This window comes from Pan paniscus, chromosome 1 (assembly GCF_029289425.2).
Source record: "Pan paniscus chromosome 1, NHGRI_mPanPan1-v2.0_pri, whole genome shotgun sequence".
NCBI lineage: Eukaryota > Metazoa > Chordata > Mammalia > Primates > Hominidae > Pan > Pan paniscus.
Window position 1 is genome coordinate 23,581,621 of NC_073249.2, and position 24,131 is coordinate 23,605,751.

A 24,131-nucleotide genomic window follows, 5' to 3' on the forward strand; every position below is an offset into this window, starting at 1 on the left:
TAGGTTCAACCAAGACCTCCTTGGCTTGCTACACAGAAACATGTAAACCAAGCCATGGTGGGTCTGAGGGGCAGGGCTCAGCCAGACTGGTGGTTCCTCATGCTGGGACAATGCAAACAATTGGACCCCTGCTACCCTCCCAACGAGTGTCAGACCAGCCTCGAGCCTTTGCTCCATGGTCCTTAACTGAGGAGAGAACGTGAGCGACCTGTTTAAGGTGACCATATATACGTTATCTATTTCATACCAATTTTTAGAAAAGGTGGCTCAGTGGCCAGGTGTGGTGGCTCATGCCTGTAATCTCAGCACTTTGGGAGGCCGAGGCGGGTGGATCACGAGGTCAGGAGTTCGAGACCAGCCTGACCACTAAAAATACAAAAATTAGCCGGGCGCGGTGGCACGCGCCTGTAATCCTAGCTACTCAGGAGACTGAGGCTGGAGAATCACTTGAACCTGGGAGGTAGAGATTGCAGTGAGCCGAGACTGGGCCACTGCACTCCAGCCTGGGCAACAGAGTAAGACTCCAACTCAAAAAAAAAAAAGAAAAAGAAAAGAAAAGAAAAGAAAAAGAAAAGGTGGCTTGGCTCACACCAGTGAGAGCTGCCATCCCCATGGCCTCCAGACGGTCTCCAGACTGCCTTGCAGAGGTCATCCCATCCACCTAGCTGGAGTCTTCCTTTCTCACAGACTCTACAGGTGTTTTGGTCAGGTTTGGGCTCCTACATACAGTCCCCCAATCTGCATACCTCAGAGGTTTCTCCAGGCTCTGGGCACAGGTGGGCGCTCCTTTGTTTAGGGGAGGCTTCCTCAGGACAGAGGGAAGGGGCTACCCAGCCCTGAGGTCAGTATCCCTAGGGAAGCCCAGAAGCTGCCCATCACCCAGATTGAGAAGGGATCTGGGTGATGTCCAAGGTGGCCTCTTGTGCTCACAGCCCCCGTGGACCTCCCAGTGGATAGGGCCTCGATGCCTATGCTCCTGTCCATTGCAGTCAGCACATGGCTGAAATTCACAATGGGAGAGCTGCCCAATGGGAGTCTTTGTCCAAGAACAAGTGTTCATCATGACGACTCCCAGCTCTACTTTCTCTATGGTAATAGACGATGGCTTAGGTTGGTCCCCTTTGAAGAACTGACTGTAGAGCAAGCAAATACTTGGGGGGAACATAAAATACTTTAAGATTATAATTCATATTCTCAGAATGATTCCATAATAAAAAAAGGAGCTTTGGACATTTTAATATTACTTGTGAAAATAAAAACCCAAATGTCACAGCCAAGAGGAGACAAGACAACTACATGTAATATAGTGTGATGAGTGGGATCCTGGAACAAAAAGTGGACATTAGGTGAAAACTAAGACAATCTGGGTAAAGTGTGGATTTTGTATCAATATTGCTTCAATGATTATAACAAAGGTACCATACTAATGTAAATGTTAATAATAGAGTAAACTTATGTGGGATATATGGGAACTATCTGTACCATCTTTGCAATTTTTCTATCAATATGAAATTATTCTAAAATAAAAACTTTGTTTAAAAAACAGCAAGAGAAGGGATAAACTATAAAGATATGATATTTCAGAATGTGGGGCCAAGGGCAGAGAAAAACAAAGGAAAGGTGAAATGTAGATATTCCATCAGTTCTAGATCTAGAGAACAGAGATCATGGAGAGGAGACGAAGAGGGTTGGTAGGATGAGATAGTATTAAAAGAAGACAGAAAAGGCAGAGATTTCCCACAGTTAAAGGACTTCAGGCTGGGCGCGGTGGCTCACGCCTTTAATCCCAGCACTTTGGGAAGCCAAGGCGGGCGAGTCACGAGGTCAGGAGTTTGAGACCAGCCGGGCCAACATGGTGAAACCCCATCTCTACCAAAATACAAAAATTAGCTGGGCATGGTGGCAGACGCCTGTAATCCCAGCTACTTGGGAGGCTGAGGCAGGAGAATTGCTTGAACCCGGAAAGCAGAGGTTGCAGTGAGCTGAGTTCACGCCAATGCACTCCAGTCTGGGTGACACAGCGAGACTCTATCTCAAAAAAAAAAAATAATAAAGGGTAAGGACATGCAGAGATAGGCTCTCTCACACAAATGAATGAGTCTATAAATTGGTGGAAACTTCTTGGAGGGCAATTTGCCAGAATCTGATAACACTGTAAAATATGTACATCCTTCTCCCTAGTTCTCAGTATCTACCTTAGAGAAATACCCACCTACAGGTGCACAAAGAGGAATGCTCAAGAATTTTCATTGCAGCATTGTTTGTAACATGGAAAAAATCTAAAAGTCCATCAGGGGAATGCTTCTAATTTTTAAGACAGTTTAAGAGTCTCACTGTGTTGCCCAGGCTGGTCTTGAACTCCCGGGCTCAAGCCAAAGGAATGCTTCTCCACCTTGACATAGTATTCAGCAGTGAAAAGAATGGAATCGAACTTGGTGGGCCACCATGGAAATATCTCTAAGACATCTGTTAAGTGAGAAAAGCAAGTTGCATGGAGTTATGTGCAGTTTGATCCCAATTATGTGAAAGAGAAAAGAATGCAAAATATATATTTTGTATGTATATATAAGTACAAATTAATAGAAAAAATGTCTCAAAGGATGCATACCAGAATGATAGCAATGATTAATTACCTTGCAAGAGTTTTCAGAGGCTGGGCATGATGGCTCATACCTATAATCTTAGCACTTTGGGAGGCTGAGACAAGAGGATCACTTGAGCCCAGGAGTTTGAGACGAGCCTGGGCAACATGGAGATCAGTGGGAGCCCAGGGAGCTCATGGTGCTTCTCCTAAGGTCCAGGGGCTCTGCTGCAAGCTCCTCTCATTGTGGTGGGGGGGTTGCTCTGGGACCCTCTCCCCTTTTAGCTTCTTCCAACTCCCAGCCAAATTTGAAAGCCCTCTTCCCAGCAGCACAGTGTTGAAACTGCCCGTCGACAGTTGTAGAGATGTTGAAACATCTCTACAAAAATAAATTAGCTAGGTGTGGTGGCAGGCACCTGTTGTCCCAGCTATTCAGGAAGCTGAGGTGGGAAGGTTGCTTGAGCTCAGGAGTTTGAGGCTGCAGTGAGCTATGATGACACCACTGCACTCCATCCTGGGTGACAGAGCGAGACCCTGTCTCTAAAAAAAAAAGAAGAAAAAAATGTAAAAGAAGAGTTTGCAGGGAGGCAGGGAAGATGAAGAGGTATTAGAATATGGACGTTTTTGTTTTATCAGGATTGTTTATTTTTATTTATGTATTTATTTATTTAATTATTGAGGCAGAGTCTCGCTCTGTCACCCAGCCTGGAGTACAAGTGGCACGATCTTGGCTCACTGAAACCTCCACCTCCTCTCAGCCTCCCGAGTAGCAGGGATTACAGGCAACCGCCACCACACGCAGCTAATTTTTGTATTTTTAGTAGAAACAGGATTTCACCATGTTGGCCAGGCTGGTCTCTAACTCCTGACCTCAGGTGATCCACCCACCTCGGCCTCCCAAAGTGCTGGGATTACAGGCGTGAGCCACAGTGCCCGGCAGTATCAGGATTGTTTAAATCTTCTACGGTGAAATTTATTTGCTTAATCTAAAAATTATATAATGTTATTAATTGGTGTTTTCAGCATTTAAAATCAATTTGTAAACAAAGGACTGAACAGAATGTAAAGGTTGTCAGACCTGAGCACACACAGGTAAGGATGTAGCTGGTAGAGGTGGTAGATGAGGGGTGCCTCATTGCCTGGCTTTACCTGGTGAAACACTGAGACATTCCCTAAAGCTTGGGGAGCAGGAAATAGAGGTTTTAGTGTATTGTTTAAATGTGCAAAATTAACAAAAAGAACTGAAATTACCAGTGCACTTATTACAATTGGTGGGGGGTAGGGAATGAAATGCCAAAGGGGGAAGGAGCTAAATTCTTGTCTTTCACAACAGGGAGCCAGTAGATATTGTCCAAGTTAAGAATCCTAACTTAGAGTTCAAGGCTAGCCTGGGCAACGTGGTGAAACCTTGTGTCTACAAAAAAAAACAAAAAACAAAAAACAAAAACACACAAAAATTAGCCAGGAGTGGTGGTGTGTGCCTATAGTCCTACCTACTTGGGAGGCTCAGGTGGGAGGATCGCTTGAGCCCAGGAGGCGGAGGTTGCAGTGAGCCGAGATCATGCCACTGTACTCCAGCCTGGGTGACAGAGTGAGACACTGTCTAAAAATAAAAATTAAAAAAAGTATTCCTGACTTGCTTCCTTTTGACAGTTGGAGTGCCTTTTCTTTTTGGGGACCTGCCACTAACTTCCTATTTTCTGGCCCAGAAACATTTCTGTCTCTTGGCACCACCTTAGAGTTCCTTAAACACGGACTCCTGTGTGTCATTTTTTAAAAGACGGATGGAAGTCGCAACATTTCCCTGCACTTCCATCTGCCCGCTCGCCCTTTCCCTCTACTTCCCTGCCTCTGTCTGTCCTGCCCTGTGCCCAGCAGGGGACCTAGGGGGAGGAGCTAAGCAGGGGGCTGGGACGCTGCTGAGCCTGTTGCTGCTCCGCCTAGGCAGAAGAGGCCGGAGCCCCTGGCCTGATTCCACAGCTCTTTCTTTCAGGACCACCTCCCCAGAGTCCCCCCGCAAAAAGGAGCCCCTCAGGCCAGTGGGCTGCGTAGATGCTGGTGGCAAAGCCTGTTGTCCCCTGCCAGCCCTCTTGTCTGCCATTTTCAAGCTACTTTTGCCTTCTGTGCCTCTAGGTCTCCCCTCCCCACTTCTGGGTATGGGGGTAGTGTGTGGATGCCACCTCCTGACTCCTCCTTCTTGCTGCCCTGAAGACCAACCTAGCGGGCCCTTCACTGTCAGCCTTGGAGGGCAGAGTTCACAGCCTAGTGGTGTTCAGGGCTTAAGGTCTTTGCAGGTCTTACACATGGACCTGGTCATTCTACCTTCTCTAGTTCAGTATTCAAAAGATCAGTGGGAGCCCGGGGAGCTCATGGTGCTTCTCCTGAGGTCCAGGGGCTCTGCTCCCAGCTCCTCTCATTGTGGTGGGGGGTTGCTCTGGGACCCTCTCCCCTTTTAGCTTCTTCCAACTCCCAGCCAAATTTGAAAGCCCTCTTCCCAGCAGCACAGTGTTGAAACTGCCCGTCGAGTGGGCGTTATGGGTGGACAGAAGCATCCAGTCGGGATGAGCAGCCCGGCCTCTGTGCAGGAGCAGGTTCCTGTAGATGGGGTCTCCTGACCCAGCCTTGACCAGCCTGACTTCCTGCTCTGCTTCTCTTCCCTCAGCCAGCCCTTCCATTCCTCTCTGCCTCTTGGTTTCAGGGAAAAGCAAAGCCATTTAAAGCGCATAGCACCGTGTACGGCTGGTTCAGACCTTCCGTAAATGTTTGTTAAATGGATAAAAGAATGAAGCTAAAAAGAAAAAAAAAAGCCTGGGCGCGGTGGCTCATGCCTGTAATCCCAGCACTTTGGGAGGCTGAGGCGGGCAGGAGTTGAGGCCAGGAGGCACTTGAGGCCAGGAGTTCAAGACCAGCCTGGGCAACATGGTGAAACCCTGTCTCTACTAAAAATACAAAAACTTAGCCCGGCATGGTGACTCGCACCTATAATCCCAGCTTCTTGGGAGGCTGAGGTACAAGAATCGCTTGAACTTGGAGGTGGAGGTTGCAGTGAGCCGAAATCGCACCACTGCACTCCAGCCTGCTCAACAGAGCAAGACTGTGTCTCAAAAAAAAAAAAAAAAAAAAAAAAAAATTGCCACACGCAGTGGCTCAAGTCTGTAACCCCAACACTTTCGGAGGCCAAGGTGGGCAGATCACCTGAGGCCATGAGTTTGAGACCTTCCTGGCCAACATGGTGTAAACCCATCTCTACTAAAAATACGAAAAATTAGCCGGGCATGGTGGCATTTGCCTGTAGTCCCAGCTACTCGGGAGGCTGAGGCAGGAGAATTGCTTGAACCCGGGAGGCGGAGGTTGCAGTGAGCCGAGATTGTGCCACTGCACTCCAGCCTGGGTGACAGAGCGAGACTCCATCTCAAAAAAAAAAAAGAAAAGAAAAGAAAAAAAGAGGCACAAGTATTCTGTTTATTGTTTTGGAGGTAAACCCTCAGAACTGACCGCTGGAGTGGGGAAGGGTGGAGTGGAGATTATTGCTTACTGCTTTTCACTGTAGACTCTTCTGTGCTATTTGATTTTGTACCAAGACATGTCTTTAATTACATACACCACACGTGCACACACACATACACCCCTACCCACCCAAAAGGTTCTTTGGAAAACTCATCAGCTCCCACCAGGAACCTCTCAGGGCTCCAAAACCAAGAGGCAGGCCAAATGCTGAAGGGATAGCTTAGCGTTGCATTGCAGAGGAAGCAAAAAGTGTTTCTAGGAGGTGTCAGGGCCGCTTGGTGGCTGGAGTGTCACATTCCCTAATGAACATGCAGGAAGGGGGTCAAATACGCCAGTAGCTTCTCACAAGTGTGGATGGCAAAAGCTCGTTTCCTCTCCACGACAGCTGCAGGGCTGAGCTGTTGATGAAATGCTGCAGGTTTGGAGAAGAGGATCTACCCCAGCAGGACAGGGCTTATCCCGGGGATTCCCAAATGACTCCATATTCATTATTCTGAATTTTGTTTACTTGGCCCACCTTTCCAATTATCTGTCAGAATGTGCAAATCCTCCCTCCCTGCTTATCAGCCACACTCTGGAGATTAGGGAACAGGGTAATGACCCTCATTATCAATACCACAGCCCCCATGGATCCTCTTCCCTGGGCTGGTGAGAACGCTCCCTCTGCTTCATGGACTTAGTACCCACAGCCTAGAAGACACGATCCGAGTCTTTAACATTTTCCATCTAGAACAGGGTGATCCTAAAGAAAGGCCAAGGGAATCCTGTGAGGTCAGGAGAACTGCATCTCCGAGGGAAGGGAGGTGGTTGAAGATGTGTCCCCAGGTGAAATCAGGGTACAGGGGAACAATGTTCCTGCATACACAGTGTTATCACACACCTGGGCTTTGGCAAGCTTAGACTGTCCTGGAAGTGCATACAAGATAGAGCGCTGCTTTGGGGAAGCTGACCAGGGGTTAGGTGTCAGAATAAGAGAGACACTTCTTACCTTCTTCACTGTCTGTATTTTTTTTTCTTTTTCTTTTTTCTTTTTTTTTTTGAGACAGGGTCTCGCTCTATCATCCAGCCTAGAGTGCAGTGGTACGATCTTGGCTCACTGCAACCTCTGCCTCCTGGGCTCAAAATATCCTCTTGCCTCAGCCTCCTGAGTTGCTGGGACCACAGGTGCATGCCACTATGCATGGCCAATTTTTAAATTTTTTGTAGAGATGGGGTCTCAGTATGTTGCCCAGGCTGGTCTCAATCTCCTGGACTCAAGCAATCCTCCAGACTCAACCTCCCAAAGGTCTGGGATTACAAGCGTTGAGCGATCGCACCCAGCCTGTTTTTTCAACTTTAAAGTTGTGTTTGTTGGTTACCAGTTTCCTTAAAGAATACTGGCCTTAATCTGGACTAAAATCTCATGTCTCAAATTTTCCATTTTAAATTTCTTAGCAAAAAAGGTATGATCCATCTATTCTCTCTCTCTTTTTCTTTCTTTCAGCAAATAGCATTTGAGCACCAATTATTTTCTGTGCAGTATGCTCGGCATAATTACAGGATGGAGTAAGAGGGAATCCCTTTGCTGAGCCTGTGCTGTATGGGAGCATCTGGGCATATCTCTCTATGATGCCAGGAGAAGGTGTCATCCCACTGTGTTCATGAGGGACCAAGGGCCACCCGGAGAACACAGCGATGAGCAAAGCAGCGAGAGGCGGGAGTGGTCAGAACAGGACGGGAGGATTTTCATGAAGAAAGTGAGTGTTATGCTGAGGCTTGCCAGATGAGCTGTGATTTCAAAGGTAAAGAAGAGATGAAGGGCACGCAAGCGTGGGAAAAAGAATGAGCAAAGAGATGACCATTCAGGGCCTCAGAATGCTGGGGGCGTAGGGCAGTGGCAAGGGCAGGATGTGGGGGTTGGAAATCCAGGGTGGAACCTGGAGAAGAGCTTCCCGGTAAACTAAGGAGAAGAAACTTCTGTGATGCGGGGAGTCATGATAGTGGCTTCTGATCAGGGGCAAGATAGGAACTTCTCTGCATGAGCATGGAAATGGCAGGCTAAGTGTTCCCAGGCAGGCACAGGTCAGAATCAGCACCTTGGTCTCCTGCCTCCTATGTCAGGGGTCTTGTAGGAGAAAATTTCCGGAAGTACTGAAGCTGTGGGGAAAGATACAAAAGGGTTTTTTGCAGGAGAGGGAGGCAGAGGGGGTGGAGAAGAAACAAAAATTTAGAGGAGGGTGGAAATAATTACACTTTGATAGATCTATTGACCTACATACTGTTAACTTTGGAGCATTAAATGTTATGATGCTGAGGCCGAGCGCAGTGGCTCACACCTATAATCCCAACATTTTGGGAGGCCAAGGTGGGTGGATCATTTGAGGTCAGGAGTTTGAGACCAGCCTGGCCAACATGGTGAAACCTCACCTCTACTAAAAATACAAAAATTAGCCGGGCGTAACTGTGGGTGCCCATAGTCCCAACCACTTGGGAGGCTGAGGCAGGAGAATCACTTGAACCCGGGAGGTGGAAGTTGCAGTGAGCCGAGATCGCACCACTGCACTCCTGCCTAGGCAACAGAGTGAGCCTCTGTCTCAAAAAAATAAATGAATAAATAAATGTTTTAATGCTGAATTTGCATATAACCTGATTATGTTCAGGGTATTGAGAGAGAGAGAAAAGAAACCCCTCTGTTCACCTGTTCTTACTCTCAAATATTCAGAGAAACCCAGAAAATACCTCAGGAAAAAATGTTTTTCTAGTTTGTTCCCATTTGTGTTCTTTTCTCTCATCACTGACAATCATGAAGTGGAGGAATCATCCAGAAGGGCCAGGTTATAAGTTTAATGGAATGACGGAGTTCTTCTCACCTGCATTCTCCGGCAGCTTCCTTGCCAGCTATTGGCCCCCACCTATCCTCACCCTCCCCTGCTTCTCAAACCTAATGCGCATAGAGTCTTTAACACTCAGATTACTGGACACTGCCCCCAGCAAAGTCCATTCAGGAGGCCTGAGTTGGGGTCCAGGAATCTGTATTTACACAGGTTTCTCAGGTGATTCTGGGCAGAAATCACTAGACCCAGAGACTCCCCCATGGAACATCCCCAGACCTGGTGGAAGGTGGGAGGTGCTGGAGCAGTGGGTTGTGGAAAAGCTGTCTGGGGCTAAGAGGAGGTGAGGAATGGGGAGCCCATCCCCAAAGCTCAGGGGCAGCTTGCCTCGTGGCTCCATCATGGCCAAGCTGGGTGGGTGGGATGGCTGGGCCGGATAACACCGTATTAGGGAGACAGGAGTGGTCCAGGGAGGACAGAGCAAGCGGAGAAGTTTGGGTTATCTGAAGGTCATCTGGGTTGGAAGAGACTTTGGTCCTAAGTGCCTCAGTCCTAACGGATATGCACACCAACAAAACACCTGGCAGTGCAAAGCATCCACATCCTCACACAGCATCCGTACAATTACACCTAGAGCATCTGCAACATAACATCTCCAAAGAAAAAAAAGTCTTCACAACATCTTAAAACCCCTAACAATAGAGGTTCAGAAACAGTCTGCATTTTTTCCACTTTAGTAATTTTTTATTGAGACAGCTTGGTTAAGTAGTATTCCCTGTTCTTCAAACACCTTCCCTCCCACCAGGACAGAAGAGGCTTTTTTTACAATTTTTCAAGGCTGACCTGACCCCACAGCCAGACTCTCCACTCAGACCCTCAGAGGCCCAGCTCCTTCCACTGCATGACAAAGGGTGGCTGCCCTCCCTCCTGACGACTAATCAGACCATTGTAAAAAGTTTCCCAATCCACATTCAAGCTCTTCTTTTGGCTGCTAGCTAATTGCCCAATTATTTTATTTCCCCAACAAAACTCTTCAGGCTGCCGGGAATCCACATTTAGGACCCAGGCCTGTATCTTGGGCCTCAGGAGTCTGGGGGATTTGGCCTTTGTCTGTTTGTCTGCTTCTCACGCCTCCCTGCCCCCTGCCCAGACCCGACCCTGGGTTGACTGAGTCCCCAGCTTGCCTGGGGCTGACAGATGACCCTACTGGCTTCAGGGAGTCAGGGCAGGACTGGAAATAGTTTGAGGGCGTGGAAAGAACTTTGGTCTGGGAGTGGGAAGACCTGACTTTATGGGAGTATTGATCGTGGATCATCGACTGTGTGTGTCTGGGGAAGATGTCATCTCTCTGAGCCTCATTTTCTCGTTTCTAAAACCTGGGGGGCAGGAGCATGGCCTGGATAGCCAATTTCAGTGCTAAGCTCTCTCTGATTCTACAAACTAGCCGGTGAAATAAAGAGGGTAAGTCGCGTCTGGCTGGACAAACCCCTCCATTGGTGCTAAATGTTCCCCGGCTCCTCCACCTAAGGGAGGTCCCCCAACATCAGGAAGGGATCTCAGTTTCCCAATCATGGATCACTTGCCCAGGCTACCAGCGGCCCCCAGGGCCACCCTGAGCACTACGTCCCAGACACCCATCCCTGCAGGCAGGATCGGTCCTTAGAGAGGCTGGATATTGACTGTGTAGTTTCACTTCCTGTTGAGGGCTCTGCTCTAGCTTTGGTCCTGTGCTGAGGGGCCGATGCAGAAATATCAGCAAGACATCTGGGGGAGGCAGGGAATCAAGAAGGTGGGGGGGTCCCTCCAGGGGGAGGCAGGGAATCAAGAAGGTGGGGGGGTCCCTCCAGGGGGAGGCAGGGAATCAAGAAGGTGGGGGGGTCCCTCCAGGGGGAGGCAGGGAATCAAGAAGGTGTAGGGGGGTCCCTCCACTTTGCTATCTTCTCTGGAAATGAGGTTTCAATTTAGCTGGTCTGTTACCCCAGATGTAGAAGGAGCTCCTGAATCCCTGGGGACTTCCAGAGGTTCTCAGCCCTGTGGTGTTTCATAGCTGGAAGAGAACCTCGAATGGGCATCTGCAGGTCAGGGAAGCAGCAGCAGCAGGGGCCTGGCCTCCCTCAGCCCTGGAACAGCAGGTCCCTGCTGAACCAGAACAGGGGCCTGTGAGGTCTCATTGTGAGTGTCCAGCCTTAGTGAGCTCCCAGTGGGTCTATATGTTGGGGTTCTGGGGAGGGGGTAGTGGCATGCAAGGACAGCCTGGGTGTGATATCCTTGGCACCAGTGATAAGCCACAGGGCTTCCTGTCACCCAGCAGCAAGGGTAGTGGACTATTGCATATTTATGAAACACCAGCCCAGAACAGCTTCCAGAGACTGAGGCCCGCAGGTCCTGGCTTGCCTGTAAATGTGACACTTCTGCACCTTTTGGCTTGACTTAAGACCCAAATGTTTGCATCAAGTAAGTCCTTTCCCTGTTAATCACTTGCAAAGAAAGGCAACAGCTTCTCTTTTGAAGAAAGCTACCCTTGTCACAGAGAGAACAGGAGGTCTTGTTTGGACCGGACACAGTGGTGGGAATTTATATTTCACGGGATGTTCCAACTATGGGAGATGAGTGCCAAGATGGGATTTGAATTCCTCCTTGTGAATTACACAAATCCCATGGAAATATAGATGGGAGAGAAAAGGAAAGGGAAACAGAGAAGCAGCTGAGGTCATGATTCTATGACCCCAAGGGTCTCCTTCTCCCACCCCGGGGTCAGCTGTTAGGATTTCTGTATTTCCTCTTACCTTGGTTTGTGGACACATGTGACCAAATCCCTGTTCCTTCCCTTCAGATACCCTGAGCTCTAGCATCTACTATCTGTATGACTGTGGGCTAGTCAGACAACAGTTTTATGCTCAGTTTCTTCATCTATAAAAAGGAAATAATAACGGCAACTTCCTCCTCAAGTTATGGTGAGAATAAAGAGTTAACAATAAATATAAAACATTCAGAACAGTGTGTGGCCCACAAGCACTATTAGCCATTGTGGTTATTATTTATGCTTATCTGTAGAGATGGGGTCTTGCTACATTGTTCAGGCTGACCTCGAACTCCTGGCCTCAAGTGATCCTCCTGCCTTGGCCTCCCCGAGTGCTGAGATTACAGGCGTGAGTCACACCACACTCAGCCCATTACATTTATTATCAGTGTTATTCTTATCCCTTCCCCTTCTCTGATGCTAAACACTCCCCCAACACACACACTGCGAAAAGCCCTTCAGACAGCAGTATCATTCTGGGGTATGCTCTCCCCAGTGAGCTAGTGGACTGGCTCATGCCACCAGCACTCAGCTGGAGCCCAGGTCATTTCCAGACACAGAACAAGGGACAGAAACCTAGAAAACAGAGGCCAAAACTGCCCAGAGGCATGGCCTGTCCAAAGCCACAGGTACTGGGGGCAGATTGAGGTGGGAGCCCCCCATGCCTCCTCAAACACACACTGTAGACTGGCTGGGTTCAAATATGAGACTTCCATATACATATACATATGCATTTGCATATATATGTGGTGGCATGAAGTCCCTGGGCTTTCATCCAAAAGAAATTCCACCTTCGAGCACCAGAAGATTCCCTCTTCCTCTGCCTGAAATGTTTGAGGACAGAAGCAGGGGGATGACATGGAGAGATCTGTCAGTGACACAGCATTCCCACAAAGGGGCCAGAGTGCCCCCATTTAGAAGGTGAAGGGGGATGCCCCTTGCCCGGCAGCCCCCTTGGCCCAGGGTCCTTGTCCTCCTCCACCATCCTTACTCATGTGACAGAACATGGGCAAGTGAGGCTGTGGAGTTTTGGGAAGAGCTTCCCCCTGCACATCCTCAAATCCCCTATGCCAGTGCCAGAGGGAGATGCCTACAGAGACAGAGGCTCCATTTAGCTCCCAAGCCCTTCATTGAGGTTGGCGAGCAGGTCACTTCCCCAGGCAGTGGTCTGACCTTGCATCTGCAAGATGCACCTGAAACTGACACCTGCCTCCTAAGGGCTGTGTGAATACACATTCAGAGCTTAGAACAATGACTGGCACATGCACTCAGGAAATGTGTGCTATTATTGTTGTTGATAGTTTTATAAAAAGCCACGACCTGGCCCGGCACGGTGGCTCATGCCTGTAATCCCAGCACTCTGGGAGGCCAAGGCAGGTGGATCACCAGGTCAGGGGATTGAGACCATTCTGGCTGACACGGTGAAACCCCATCTCTACTAAAAATACAAAAAATTAGCCGGGCGTGGCATGCGCCTGTAGTCCCAGCTACTCGGGAGGCCGAGGCAGGAGAATTGCTTGAACCCAGGAGGCAGAGGTTGCAGTGAGCCTAGATCGCGCCACTGCACTCTAGCCTGGGTGACAGAGTGAGGCTACGTCAAAAAAAAGAAAAAAAATGCAAAAAGCCACGACCCTGTGAATGCAGATTTGAGGCAGATAATAATGATAGCAAACCCTTACAGAGTGTTTACCTGTCACTAGACACTGGGTGAAACATCCTGCATGTATTAATGCATTTAATCTTCACACTAACCCTATGAAGAAGACCTTATGATCATCACCCTCTTTCTGTAGATGAGGAAACTGAGGCACTGAGAAGTTAACTCACTTGCTAGCAGGTCAAACAGTTAGCAGATGGCAGTTCTCATATTTGAACGCGGCCAGTCTAAAATGTGTGTTTGAGGAGACACAGGGGGGCTCCCACCTCAATCTGCCCCCAGTACCTGTGGCTTTGGACAGGTCATGCCTTTGGGCAGCTCTGGCCTCTGCTTTCTAAGTTCCTGTCCCTTGTCTGTGTCTGGAAATGACCTGGGCTCCAGCTGAGTGCTGGTGGCATGAACCAGCCAGCCAGCTCACTGGGGAGAGCACACCCCAGAATAATTCTGCTGTCTGAAGGGAGGACTCCTGTGCTGTGGTCACGTGACTGCAAAGGCACGTGCTGAAATTGCTGTTCCTGGGACTCCTAAAGACAGTAGAGCTGCCAGATTTGTGTCCTGACCGTGTCTAGACAGAGGATGTCATGGGGGGAGGGCAAAGACGGTGCGACAACCCTGAGGGACCCCTGGTGCGGGGAGAGGCAGGGGGTGTGCAAGGAGTGTAGGTTGGAGGGAGATGACCAAGGGGCTTCTGTGAATGTGGCCAGAACCAGCAGGAAGGCAGAATCCTTCCCGCCCTTCCTTTATGATTTGCAGACCTGGACCCAGCCCAGCCTCCAGAAGAGACTTCAAGAGATTTAAGCAGCTGGCTAGCAGGACTTTGTTTTTCACAGAATAGACTCACTTTTTCATAGAACAGGGCTGGGGTAAGGCCAGGAAAATTCAACAGGCACTAAAAATATTGTCAAGCTGCTGACAGCACAGCCAGAGGCCCCAGGCCTGGGTGGCATCCAGACAGCCCTGTCCTTTCTAGACAGCCCCCTCCTCCAGGCTCAGGGACCTGTCTGGCTGTGAGCTCCCAGGAGGTCCCAGGGGTGTGACCTCCCTCCCTCCCTCCCTCCCTCTTCCCTTCACCCCAGGCCAGCCCAGGGCCAGCTATAAAGCTGGCCCAGCCTGGCTCTCAGCACACCCAGCTGCCTGAGACCCTCCTTCAACCTCCCTAGAGGACAGCCCCACTCTGCCTCCTGCTCCCCCAGGGCAGCACCATGTGGCCCCTGTGGCTCTGCTGGGCACTCTGGGTGCTGCCCCTGGCTGGCCCCGGGGCGGCCCTGACCGAGGAGCAGCTCCTGGGCAGCCTGCTGCGGCAGCTGCAGCTCAGCGAGGTGCCCGTACTGGACAGGGCCGACATGGAGAAGCTGGTCATCCCGGCCCACGTGAGGGCCCAGTATGTGGTCCTGCTGCGGCGCAGCCACGGGGACCGCTCCCGCGGAAAGAGGTTCAGCCAGAGCTTCCGAGGTGAGACCCTCCCTCCCTGCTGCCCCCGGTCCCATGGTCGGGGGCAGGCCGGTTGTGCCCACTCTGGAGGTGTCGAAGGGCCCCTGGCCTTTTGGGACTCTGTGGGAGGCTGTGTGAGGGCCACGGTCCAAGGAGCAGTGAGGAGGAGCCGGGCCTGGGCCCAGGGTCTCCAGCTGTGCACTGAGGGCCCCCTCCAGCCCAGGGGAGGTGCACCAGGCTAGACCTGCTGGAAAAACCAAGACATCAGAGAAGGGGAGGGTAGAGGAGAGAAAGTAGAGCTGGGGGAGCAGGTGAGTGTGTGCCTCAAGGCACTTGGTGCAGCTGGACTCCCAGGGTATGTTTTCACACTGCCACTCTGGTCTGAGCCTGACCTTGAGTAAATGGCTTTAAAATCCTCTCTCCACCATGTGCTCATCTGGAACAGGGGTATGACTATGTCTTAGCCATCTCCCAGCACTGTGAACATCAAAGTGAGTCCTTGTGGATAGAAGCGTGTTTGGATAACTGAAAAATACCTAAGTAGACTACCTGGGTTATACCTGGCTGTCAGGGGTGCAACTGGGCCTGAATCCTCCTGCAGCCTCTCGCCTCCCTAGCTCCTCAGTGCCCAGAGCTAGAGCCAGTGCCAGGCACCTGGGTGAGGATTCTGCTCCCAGCATCTCAGCTGAGGCAAACTTGCTAGCCAGGGTCCCACAGGCGCCCCTGCCTGCTGGATGGAAATTGTTACTAAACAAGGCCCAGATCCAAGGGAGATTTGTAAACTGGGTTTGCCCCAGAGATAGAACAGGGCCGGTGTCTCCTGGCCTGGCTGCCAGCTCAGTGGCCCTGCCATCCTCAGAGCTCCGCTGGAGTCCGGGGAGGCCCTGCTGACCCTGCTCTTGTCCCCAGAGGTGGCCGGCAGGTTCCTGGCGTCGGAGGCCAGCACGCACCTGCTGGTGTTCGGCATGGAGCAGCGGCTGCCGCCCAACAGCGAACTGGTGCAGGCCGTGCTGCGGCTCTTCCAGGAGCCCGTCCCCAAGGCCGCGCTGCACAGGCACGGGCGGCTGTCCCCGCGCAGCGCCCAGGCCCGGGTGACCGTCGAGTGGCTGCGCGTCCGCGACGACGGCTCCAACCGCACCTCCCTCATCGACTCCAGGTGGGGGTCGCGCGGGCGCGCAGGGCAGGAGTAGGAGGCTGCTAGGCCCGGCTTGGGGGCGGGGACGCAGGGGGCGGTGCAGGGTCCTCGGGGCCCGTCCCAGTCCCCGCCCTCAAGCGGCGCTGGGTCTCCGTGTCGTGTGTATCATGTCTCAGGCTGGTGTCCGTCCACGAGAGCGGCTGGAAGGCCTTCGACGTGACCGAGGCCGTGAACTTCTGGCAGCAGCTGAGCCGGCCCCGGCAGCCGCTGCTGCTACAGGTGTCGGTGCAGAGGGAGCATCTGGGCCCGCTGGCGTCCGGCGCCCACAAGCTGGTCCGCTTTGCCTCGCAGGGGGCACCAGCCGGGCTTGGGGAGCCCCAGCTGGAGCTGCACACCCTGGACCTCAGGGACTATGGGTAGGTGCAGGACTGGGCAGACGGGAGGCAAGCAGCCACTGAGTGGTCCAGACCCCCGTCCCCAGGACTGTCTGGGGGACCGGATGGTGGCGGTGGGCTAGGGGTAGGGAGAGCGCGGTGCAGACTGTCCCAGGATGCCAGCGATTGCCCACTACATGTCAGGGTTTCTAATGGCAGAAATTGTATTATTGGCCAGGCGTGGTGGCTCAGACCTGTAATCCTAGCACTTTGGGAGGCCGAGGCGGGCTGGATCACAAGATCAGGAGTTTGAGACCAGCCTGACCAACATGATGAAACCCCGTGTCTTCCAAAAATACAAAAATTAGCCGGGCGTGGTGGCGCGCGCCTGTAATCCCAGCTACTCAGGAGGCTGAGGCAGGAGAATCGCTTGAACCCGGGAGGTGAAGGTTGCAGTGAGCCGAGATCACACCACTGCATTCCATCCAGCCTGGGGGACAGAGCGTGATTCTGTCTCAAAAAAAAAAAAAAAAAAAAAAAAAGGAAACAAAGAAAAGAAAAGAAAAAGAAATTATATTATTCAGGCCAGCTGCAGTGGCTCATGCCTGTAATCCCAACACTTTGGGAAGCTGAGGTGGAGGATTGCTTAAAGCCAGGAGTTTGACACCAGCCTCGGCCACACAGTGGAATCCTATCCTTAAAAAAATTAAAAAAAAAAAGTTTTAAAGAAATGACAAAAAAAAAAAAAATTATAAGGCCAAGTATGGTGGCTCACGCCTGTAATCCCAGCACTTTGGGAGTGGAGGCCAGCGGGTCACCTGAGGTCAGGAATTCCAGACCAGCCTGGCCAACATGGTGAAACCCCGTCTCTACTAAAAATATAAAAATTAGCTGGGCGTGGTGGCGGGTGCCTGTAATCCCAGCTACTTGGGAGGCTGTGGCAGGAGAATTGTATGATTTATTTTATTTAAAAATATCTTTGACAATTTTCAATGGATTTTTGTATTGCCATTGACTCCATATACACGATTGTAATCATCTACTTTCACTTTACCCTTCTCCATGATTAAATCTTTGAAAAATCCTAGCTTTAGCTGTTACTAGGGGCAATGAGCTTTCCTTCTGCTTTGGTGAATTCTTTCTCATGGACAAGTTAGCTCTCTGGAGCAGATGGGGGCTGTGTAGCACAGTGGTTAAGAAGAGGCCTTGGAGCCGGTTGGCCTGGCCTCCATCTAGCTCTGCCTTCCACTGGCTGTAGGTCCTCTGGCCCATCACCGAACACCTCTGGGTGTCAGTGGCCTCAGGTGGAATGGGGATAATGCTGGAACCTACCTGAGGATGAAATGCAGACGTCACCTGAGATAATACATGTGAAGTACCTCCTTCATTGTCTGGCCTATTAGGATACCTTTAATTAATAGTAGCTGATTTATTATTTATGTTTCAGATATGTTTATTCATTCATCTTCTCACAAATATCCAGCTTTTAGAACATAGTGAGAGCTGGATCATAAACCTCCCTCCCAGTTGCCCACTAAGCTGTGCCCCAGGCCTTCTGACTTCAGCCTTCCCAGATGACCTCTGACCCTGCTCTCTTTGCCCACACAGAGCTCAGGGCGACTGTGACCCTGAAGCACCAATGACCGAGGGCACCCGCTGCTGCCGCCAGGAGATGTACATTGACCTGCAGGGGATGAAGTGGGCCAAGAACTGGGTGCTGGAGCCCCCGGGCTTCCTGGCTTACGAGTGTGTGGGCACCTGCCAGCAGCCCCCGGAGGCCCTGGCCTTCAATTGGCCATTTCTGGGGCCGCGACAGTGTATCGCCTCGGAGACTGCCTCGCTGCCCATGATCGTCAGCATCAAGGAGGGAGGCAGGACCAGGCCCCAGGTGGTCAGCCTGCCCAACATGAGGGTGCAGAAGTGCAGCTGTGCCTCGGATGGGGCGGTCGTGCCAAGGAGGCTCCAGCCGTAGGCGCCTGGTGTATCCATTGAGCCCTCTAACTGAATGTGTGCATAGAGGTGGTCTTAATGTAGGTCTTAACTTTATACTTAGCAAGTTACTCCATCCCAATTTAGTGCTCCTGTATGACCTTCACCCTGTGTCCTTCCATTTCCTGTCTTTCCCGTCCATCACCCATCCTAAGCACTTACGTGAGTAAATAATGCAACTCAGATGCTGAGCTCTAGTAGGAAATGCTGGCATGCTGATTACAAGATACAGCTGAGCAATGCACACATTTTCAGCTGGGAGTTTCTGTTCTCTGGCAAATTCTTCACTGAGTCCGGAACAATAATACCCTATGATTAGAACTGGGGAAACAGAACTGAATTGCTGTATTATATGAGGAATTAAAAGCTTCAAATCTCTATTTCCCCCAAATACTGACCCATTCTGGACTTTTGTAAACATACCTAGGCCCCTGTTCCCCTGAGAGGGTGCTAAGAGGAAGGATGAAGGGCTTCAGGCTGGGGGCAGTGGACAGGGAATCAGGATACCTGGATTCTGGTTCTGACAGGGCCACAAGGTAGGATCTCAAACAAACGCAGAAGGCTTTGGCTTGTCATTTCCTCTTAAAAAGGAGGAGCTAGGCTTCAGCTCTAAGAACTTCATTGCCCTGGGGATCAGACAGCCCCTACCTACCCCTGCCCACCCCTCTGGAGACTGAGCCTTGCCTGTGCATATTTAGGTCATTTCCCACACTGTCTTAGAGAACTTGTCACCAGAAACCACATGTATTTGCATGTTTTTTGTTAATTTAGCTAAAGCAATTGAATGTAGATACTCAGAAGAAATAAAAAATGATGTTTCACTCTGTGTCTGTTTTTAATTTCCAGGAGCAATAATGGGGAATGAGAGCAACACAATGATCTGAAGAAAGGACCCCCAACCTCTAGGGCGCAAGACTATAATAGCTAAATTTATATAGATGAGGCTTTCATTTATGATATTTCTATTTTCTCACACAACTCTCATTCCAAAAATATTAAACAATCACTCACAGATGTCTCCTCTTTAGTTTATGTGTTGCCAAAGCAAGCACTGCAGCCTCATTTTTTTTTTTTTTGAGACAGAGTGTGGCTCTGTCACCCAGGCTGGAATGCAGTGGCACGATCATGGCTCACCGCAAACTCTGCCTCCCTCCCAGGTTTAAGCAATTCTCACGCCTCAGCCTCCCGAATTACAGGCATGTGCCACCATGCCCAGCTAATTTTTTTTTTTTTTTTTTGAGACGGAGTCTCACTCTGTTGCCCAGGCTGGAGTGCAGTGGCATGATCTCGGCTCACTGCAACCTCCTCCTCCTGGGTTCAAGCAATTCTTCTGCCTCAGGCTCCCAAGTAGCTGGGACTATAGGCGACCACCACCATGGCCGGCTAATTCTTTGGGTTTTGTTGTTGTTGTTGTTGTTGTTGAGATGAGTCTCGCACTGTCACCTGGGCGGAAGTGCAGTGGCGTGATCTCAGCTCACTGCAACCTCTGCCTCCCAGGTTCAAGCGATTCTCCTGCCTCAGCCTCCCAAGTAGCTGGGATTACAGGCGCCCACCACCACGCCCAGCTAATTTTTTGTATTTTTAGTAGAGATGGGGTTTCCCCATGTTGGCCAGGCTGGTCTCGAACTCCTGATCTCGTGATTCACCTGCCTCGGCCTCCCAAAGTGCTGGGATTACAGGTGTGAGCCACCGTGCCCGGCCCTTGGTATTTTTTTAGTAGAGACGGGGTTTCACCATGTTGGCCAGGCTGGTTTCGAACTCCTGATTTCAGGTGATCCGACCGCCTTGGCCTCCCAAAATGCTGGGATTACAGGCATAAGCCACTGTGCCCAGCCTAATTTTTGCATCTTTTAGTAGAGACGGGGTTTTGCTATTTGGCCAGGCTGGTCTTGAACTCCTGACCTCAAGTGATCCGCCCACCTCAGTTTCCCAAAGTGCTGGGATTACAGGCGTGAGCCACGGTGCCCGGCCTGCCTCCTCTTTAGAAAGCACTGTAACCCCTACAATAGTGGTGATGGGCAATGGGGGTTGACAATAGTGTGGTAAGCGAGCTAACATTTCTTGACCATTCACTATGAACCAGGGAACTGGGCTAGGCATTGTCACATGTCACTTAATTCTTGCAGCTATCCCATGAGGTGGGTATTATTAATCCTATTTTTTAGATGAAGAAACAGCCTGAGGTAATGCGAGCGTGTTGAATCTCTATCCCACAGAATGGGTTATAAACTTCTTCCTATGCCAGTCCGCAATAAGCTGCTCTGCTGATGACACAGGCATTAGGTTAAAATGTCATTTGGGAGCTGTCTTATGCAATTCCCCTCCATTTAGCTTTCCCATTGAGCTGGGTTTCCTTATGCTTGTCTGTGGAGAAAGTTATACAGTCATATACCGCAAAATGATAGTTCGGTCAATGACAGACCACATACACAATGGTGGTCCCATAAAATTACAATGGAGCTGAAAAATCCCTATGGTCTAGTGACATCATAGTCATTATAATGTCCTAGCACAACCCATTACTCATGTGTTTGTGGTGATGCTGATATAAACACACTTACCGTGCTGTCAGTTGTATAAAAACATAGCACATGCTAGGCCAGGCATGGTGGCTCACGCCTGTAATCCTAGCACTGTGGGAGGCTGAGGAGGGTGGATCAGCTGGGGTCAGGAGTTCAAGGCCAGCCTGACCAATATGGTAAAACCCCTTCTCTACTAAAAAAACAAAAACTAGTCAGGCGTGGTGGCGGGCGCCTGTAGTCCCAGTTACTCAGGAGGATGAGACAGGAGAAAAATCACTTGAACCCTGGAGACGGAGGTTGCAGTGAGCTGATATCACACCACTGCACTCCAGCCTGGGTAACAGAGCGAGACTCCATCTCAAAAAATAAATAAAGTAAAATAAAATAAAGCACAGCACATGTAATTATATATAGTATATAATACTTGATAAGTGACTGTTACTGTTATGTATTTACTATACTTTTTATTATTTTAGAGTACTCGTTCTACTTATTAAAAAAAAAAGTTAGGCCGGGCGCGGTGGCTCATGCCTGTAATCCCAGCACTTTGGGAGGCCGAGATGGGCGGATCACGAGGTCAGGAGATCGAGACCATCCTAGCTAACATGGTGAAACCCCGTCTCTACTAAAAATACAAAAATTTAGCCGGGCGTGATGGCGGGCGCCTGTAGTCCCAGCTACTCGGGAGGCTGAGGCAGGAGAATGGCGAGAACCTGGGAGGCGGAGCTTGCAGTGAGCCGAGATGGTGCCACTGAACTCCAGCCTGGGCGACAGAGCGAGACTCCGTCTCAAAAAAAAAAAAAAAAAAGTTAACTGTAAAACAGGCTCAGGTGGTTCCTTCAGGAGGAATCCAGAAGAAGGCATTGTTATCATAGGAGATGACAGCTCCGTATATGTTATTGCCCCTGAAGACCTTCTACTGGGACAAGAAGTGGAGGTGGAAGACAGTGATATTGCTGATCCTGACCCTGTGTAGGCCTAGGCTACTGTGTGTGTTTGTGTTTTATTTTTTAACAAAAAACTTAAAAATTAGAAAAAAATAAACTTTTTAATAGAAAAAGCTTATAGAATAAGGATAAAAAGAGGCCAGGCGCGGTGGCTCATGCCTGTAATCCTAACACTTTGGGAGGCCGAGGCGGCAAATTGGCTGAACTCAGGAGTTTGAGACCAGCCAGGGCAACATGGTGAAACCCCAACTCTACTAAAATACAAAAAAATTACCTGGAGCATGGTGGCGCATGCCTATAGTCCCAGCTACTCGGGAAGCTGAGACAGGAGAATCACTTGGATCCGAGAGGCAGAAGTTGCAGTGAGCCGAGATCACACCACTGGACTCCAGCCTGGGCAACAGAGCAGGACTCTGTTCCCCTCCAAAAAAATAAAAGAATAAAGATAAAAAGAAAAATATTGTATATATCTGTACAATATGTTTCTGTTTTAATTGTTATTACAAAAGAGTTGGCCAGGTGTGGTGGCTCATGCCTGTAATCCCAGCACTTTGGGAGGCTGAGGTGGGCGGATCACCTGAGGTCGCGAGTTCAAGACCAGCCTGACCAACATGGTGAAACCCTTTCTCTACTAAAAATACAAAATTAGCCGGGCATGGTGGTGCATGCCTGTAATCCCAGCTATTCGGGAGGCTGAGGCAGGAGAATCGCTTGAACCTGGGAGGCAGAGGTTGCAGTGAGCTGAGATCGCACCATTGCACTCCAGCCTGGTGACAGAGTGAGACTCCGTTTCCAAAAAAAAAAGAGTCAAAAAGTTTCTTTTTAATTTAACGTTTATAAAAAAGTTACAGTAAGCTAAGGTCAATTATTAAAGAAAGAAAAATTTATTTTTACAAATTTAGTGTAGGCTAAGTATACAGTGTTGATAAAGTCTACAGTAGTGTACAGTAATGTCCTAAGCCTTCACATTCACTCATTACTCACTCACTGACTCACCCAAAGCAACCTCCACTCCTCCAAGCTCCATTCATGGCAAGTGCCCTATAGATGTTATGCCATTTTAAAATATTTTACACTATATTTCTACTATATCTTCTCTATGTTTAGGTATGTTTAGATTCACAAATACTTACCATTGTGTTACGATTGCCTACAGTATTCAGTACAGTAATATGCTGCACAGGTTTGTAGCCTAGGAGCAATAGGCTATACCACATAGTCTAGGTGTGTAGTAAACTCCACCGTGTAGGTTTATGTGAGTGCGCTCCATGATGTTTCCACAGCAATGAAATTGCCTAACAATGCATTTCTTAGAACATATCCCCATCGTTTTTTTTTTTTTTTTTTTTTTTGAGTTGGAGTCTTGCTCTGTCACCCAGGCTAGAGTGCAGTGGTGTGATCTCAGCTCACTGCAGACTCCGCCTCCCAGACTCAATCGATTCTCCTGCCTCAGCCTCCCAAGTAGCTGGGATTACAGGTACCCGCCACCGCACCCAGCTAATTTTTGTATTTTTTAGTAGAGGCAGGGTTTCACCATCTTGGCCAGGCTGGTCTCCAACTCCCGACCTCATGATCCACCTACTTTGGCCTCCCAAAGTGCTGGGATTACAGGCATGAGCCACCGCACCAGGCCGATATCCCCATTGTTAAGTGAGGCATGGCTGTACTTCAGGATAAAGGACTCTCTATTTCTTACCTGCAAAGCTAATTAATACTAACTAAATAAATAAGAGAAAAATAGGCTGGGCGTGGTGGCTCGTGCCTGTAATCCCAGCACTTTGGGAGGCTGAGGCGGGTGGATCGCTCTAGGCCAGGAGTTCGAGACCAGCCTGGCCAACATGGTGAAACCCCATCTCTACTAAAAATACAAAAATTAGCTGGGCATGGTGGTGCACACCTGTGATCCTAGCTACTCAGGAGGCTGAGGTAGAGAATCACTTGAACCTGGGAGGTGGAGGTTGCAGTGAGCCAAGATTGTGCCACTGCACTCCAGCCTGGGTGACAGAGCAAGACTCTGTCTCAAAAAAAATTAAAATCATAACAGAAGAAAAATAGAGCTAAAAAATGTCTAAAGAGGGCCAAGATTTTCCAGTTGGGGTATTGTAAATACCAGGGCATATGGTTGCTTTGTGTACCAGAAGGATATCAATATCCACCTGAAGAACTCTACCAGCTACACAGTGATGTATCTGTGGCTCTGAAAGATCTGTGGATTCCCAGGCAGTCACATGCAATCAGTGACAAAGATGGGCCTGCTCACACCAGGCTGAGTGTGAGCTAAAAAAAAAAAAAACGCAGGAGATTGGCTTCATTTCAAAATGTAAGGTGTGCTCATTAGGATAGGGAGACAGTGTGGTAGACAGAACGCTCTCCCCAAA

At 49.7% G+C, this 24,131-nt stretch overlaps 1 protein-coding gene across 1 annotated transcript; it reads left to right on the forward strand.

Moving 5' to 3' along the window:
- Positions 1–13,905: 13,905 nt before the first annotated feature.
- Positions 13,906–19,105, forward strand: LEFTY2 (left-right determination factor 2). The gene is made up of 4 exons (XM_003814914.6): positions 13,906–14,807; positions 15,696–15,942; positions 16,098–16,337; positions 17,904–19,105. Exons 1-4 carry the CDS (start codon positions 14,558–14,560, stop codon positions 18,265–18,267), a joined length of 1,101 nt encoding a protein of 366 aa, XP_003814962.2. The 5' UTR covers positions 13,906–14,557; the 3' UTR covers positions 18,268–19,105.
- The last annotated feature ends 5,026 nt before the right edge of the window (positions 19,106–24,131 follow it).

Bases quoted from the DNA above. Each gene is read 5' to 3' on its own strand.
- LEFTY2 (XM_003814914.6), top strand. From the start codon at position 14,558: ATGTGGCCCCTGTGGCTCTGCTGGGCACTCTGGGTGCTGCCCCTGGCT. The intron at 14,808-15,695 runs GTGAGACCCTCC...TCTTGTCCCCAG, and splicing joins GTTCAGCCAGAGCTTCCGAG to AGGTGGCCGGCAGGTTCCTG. The intron at 16,338-17,903 runs GTAGGTGCAGGA...TTGCCCACACAG, and splicing joins CTGGACCTCAGGGACTATGG to AGCTCAGGGCGACTGTGACC.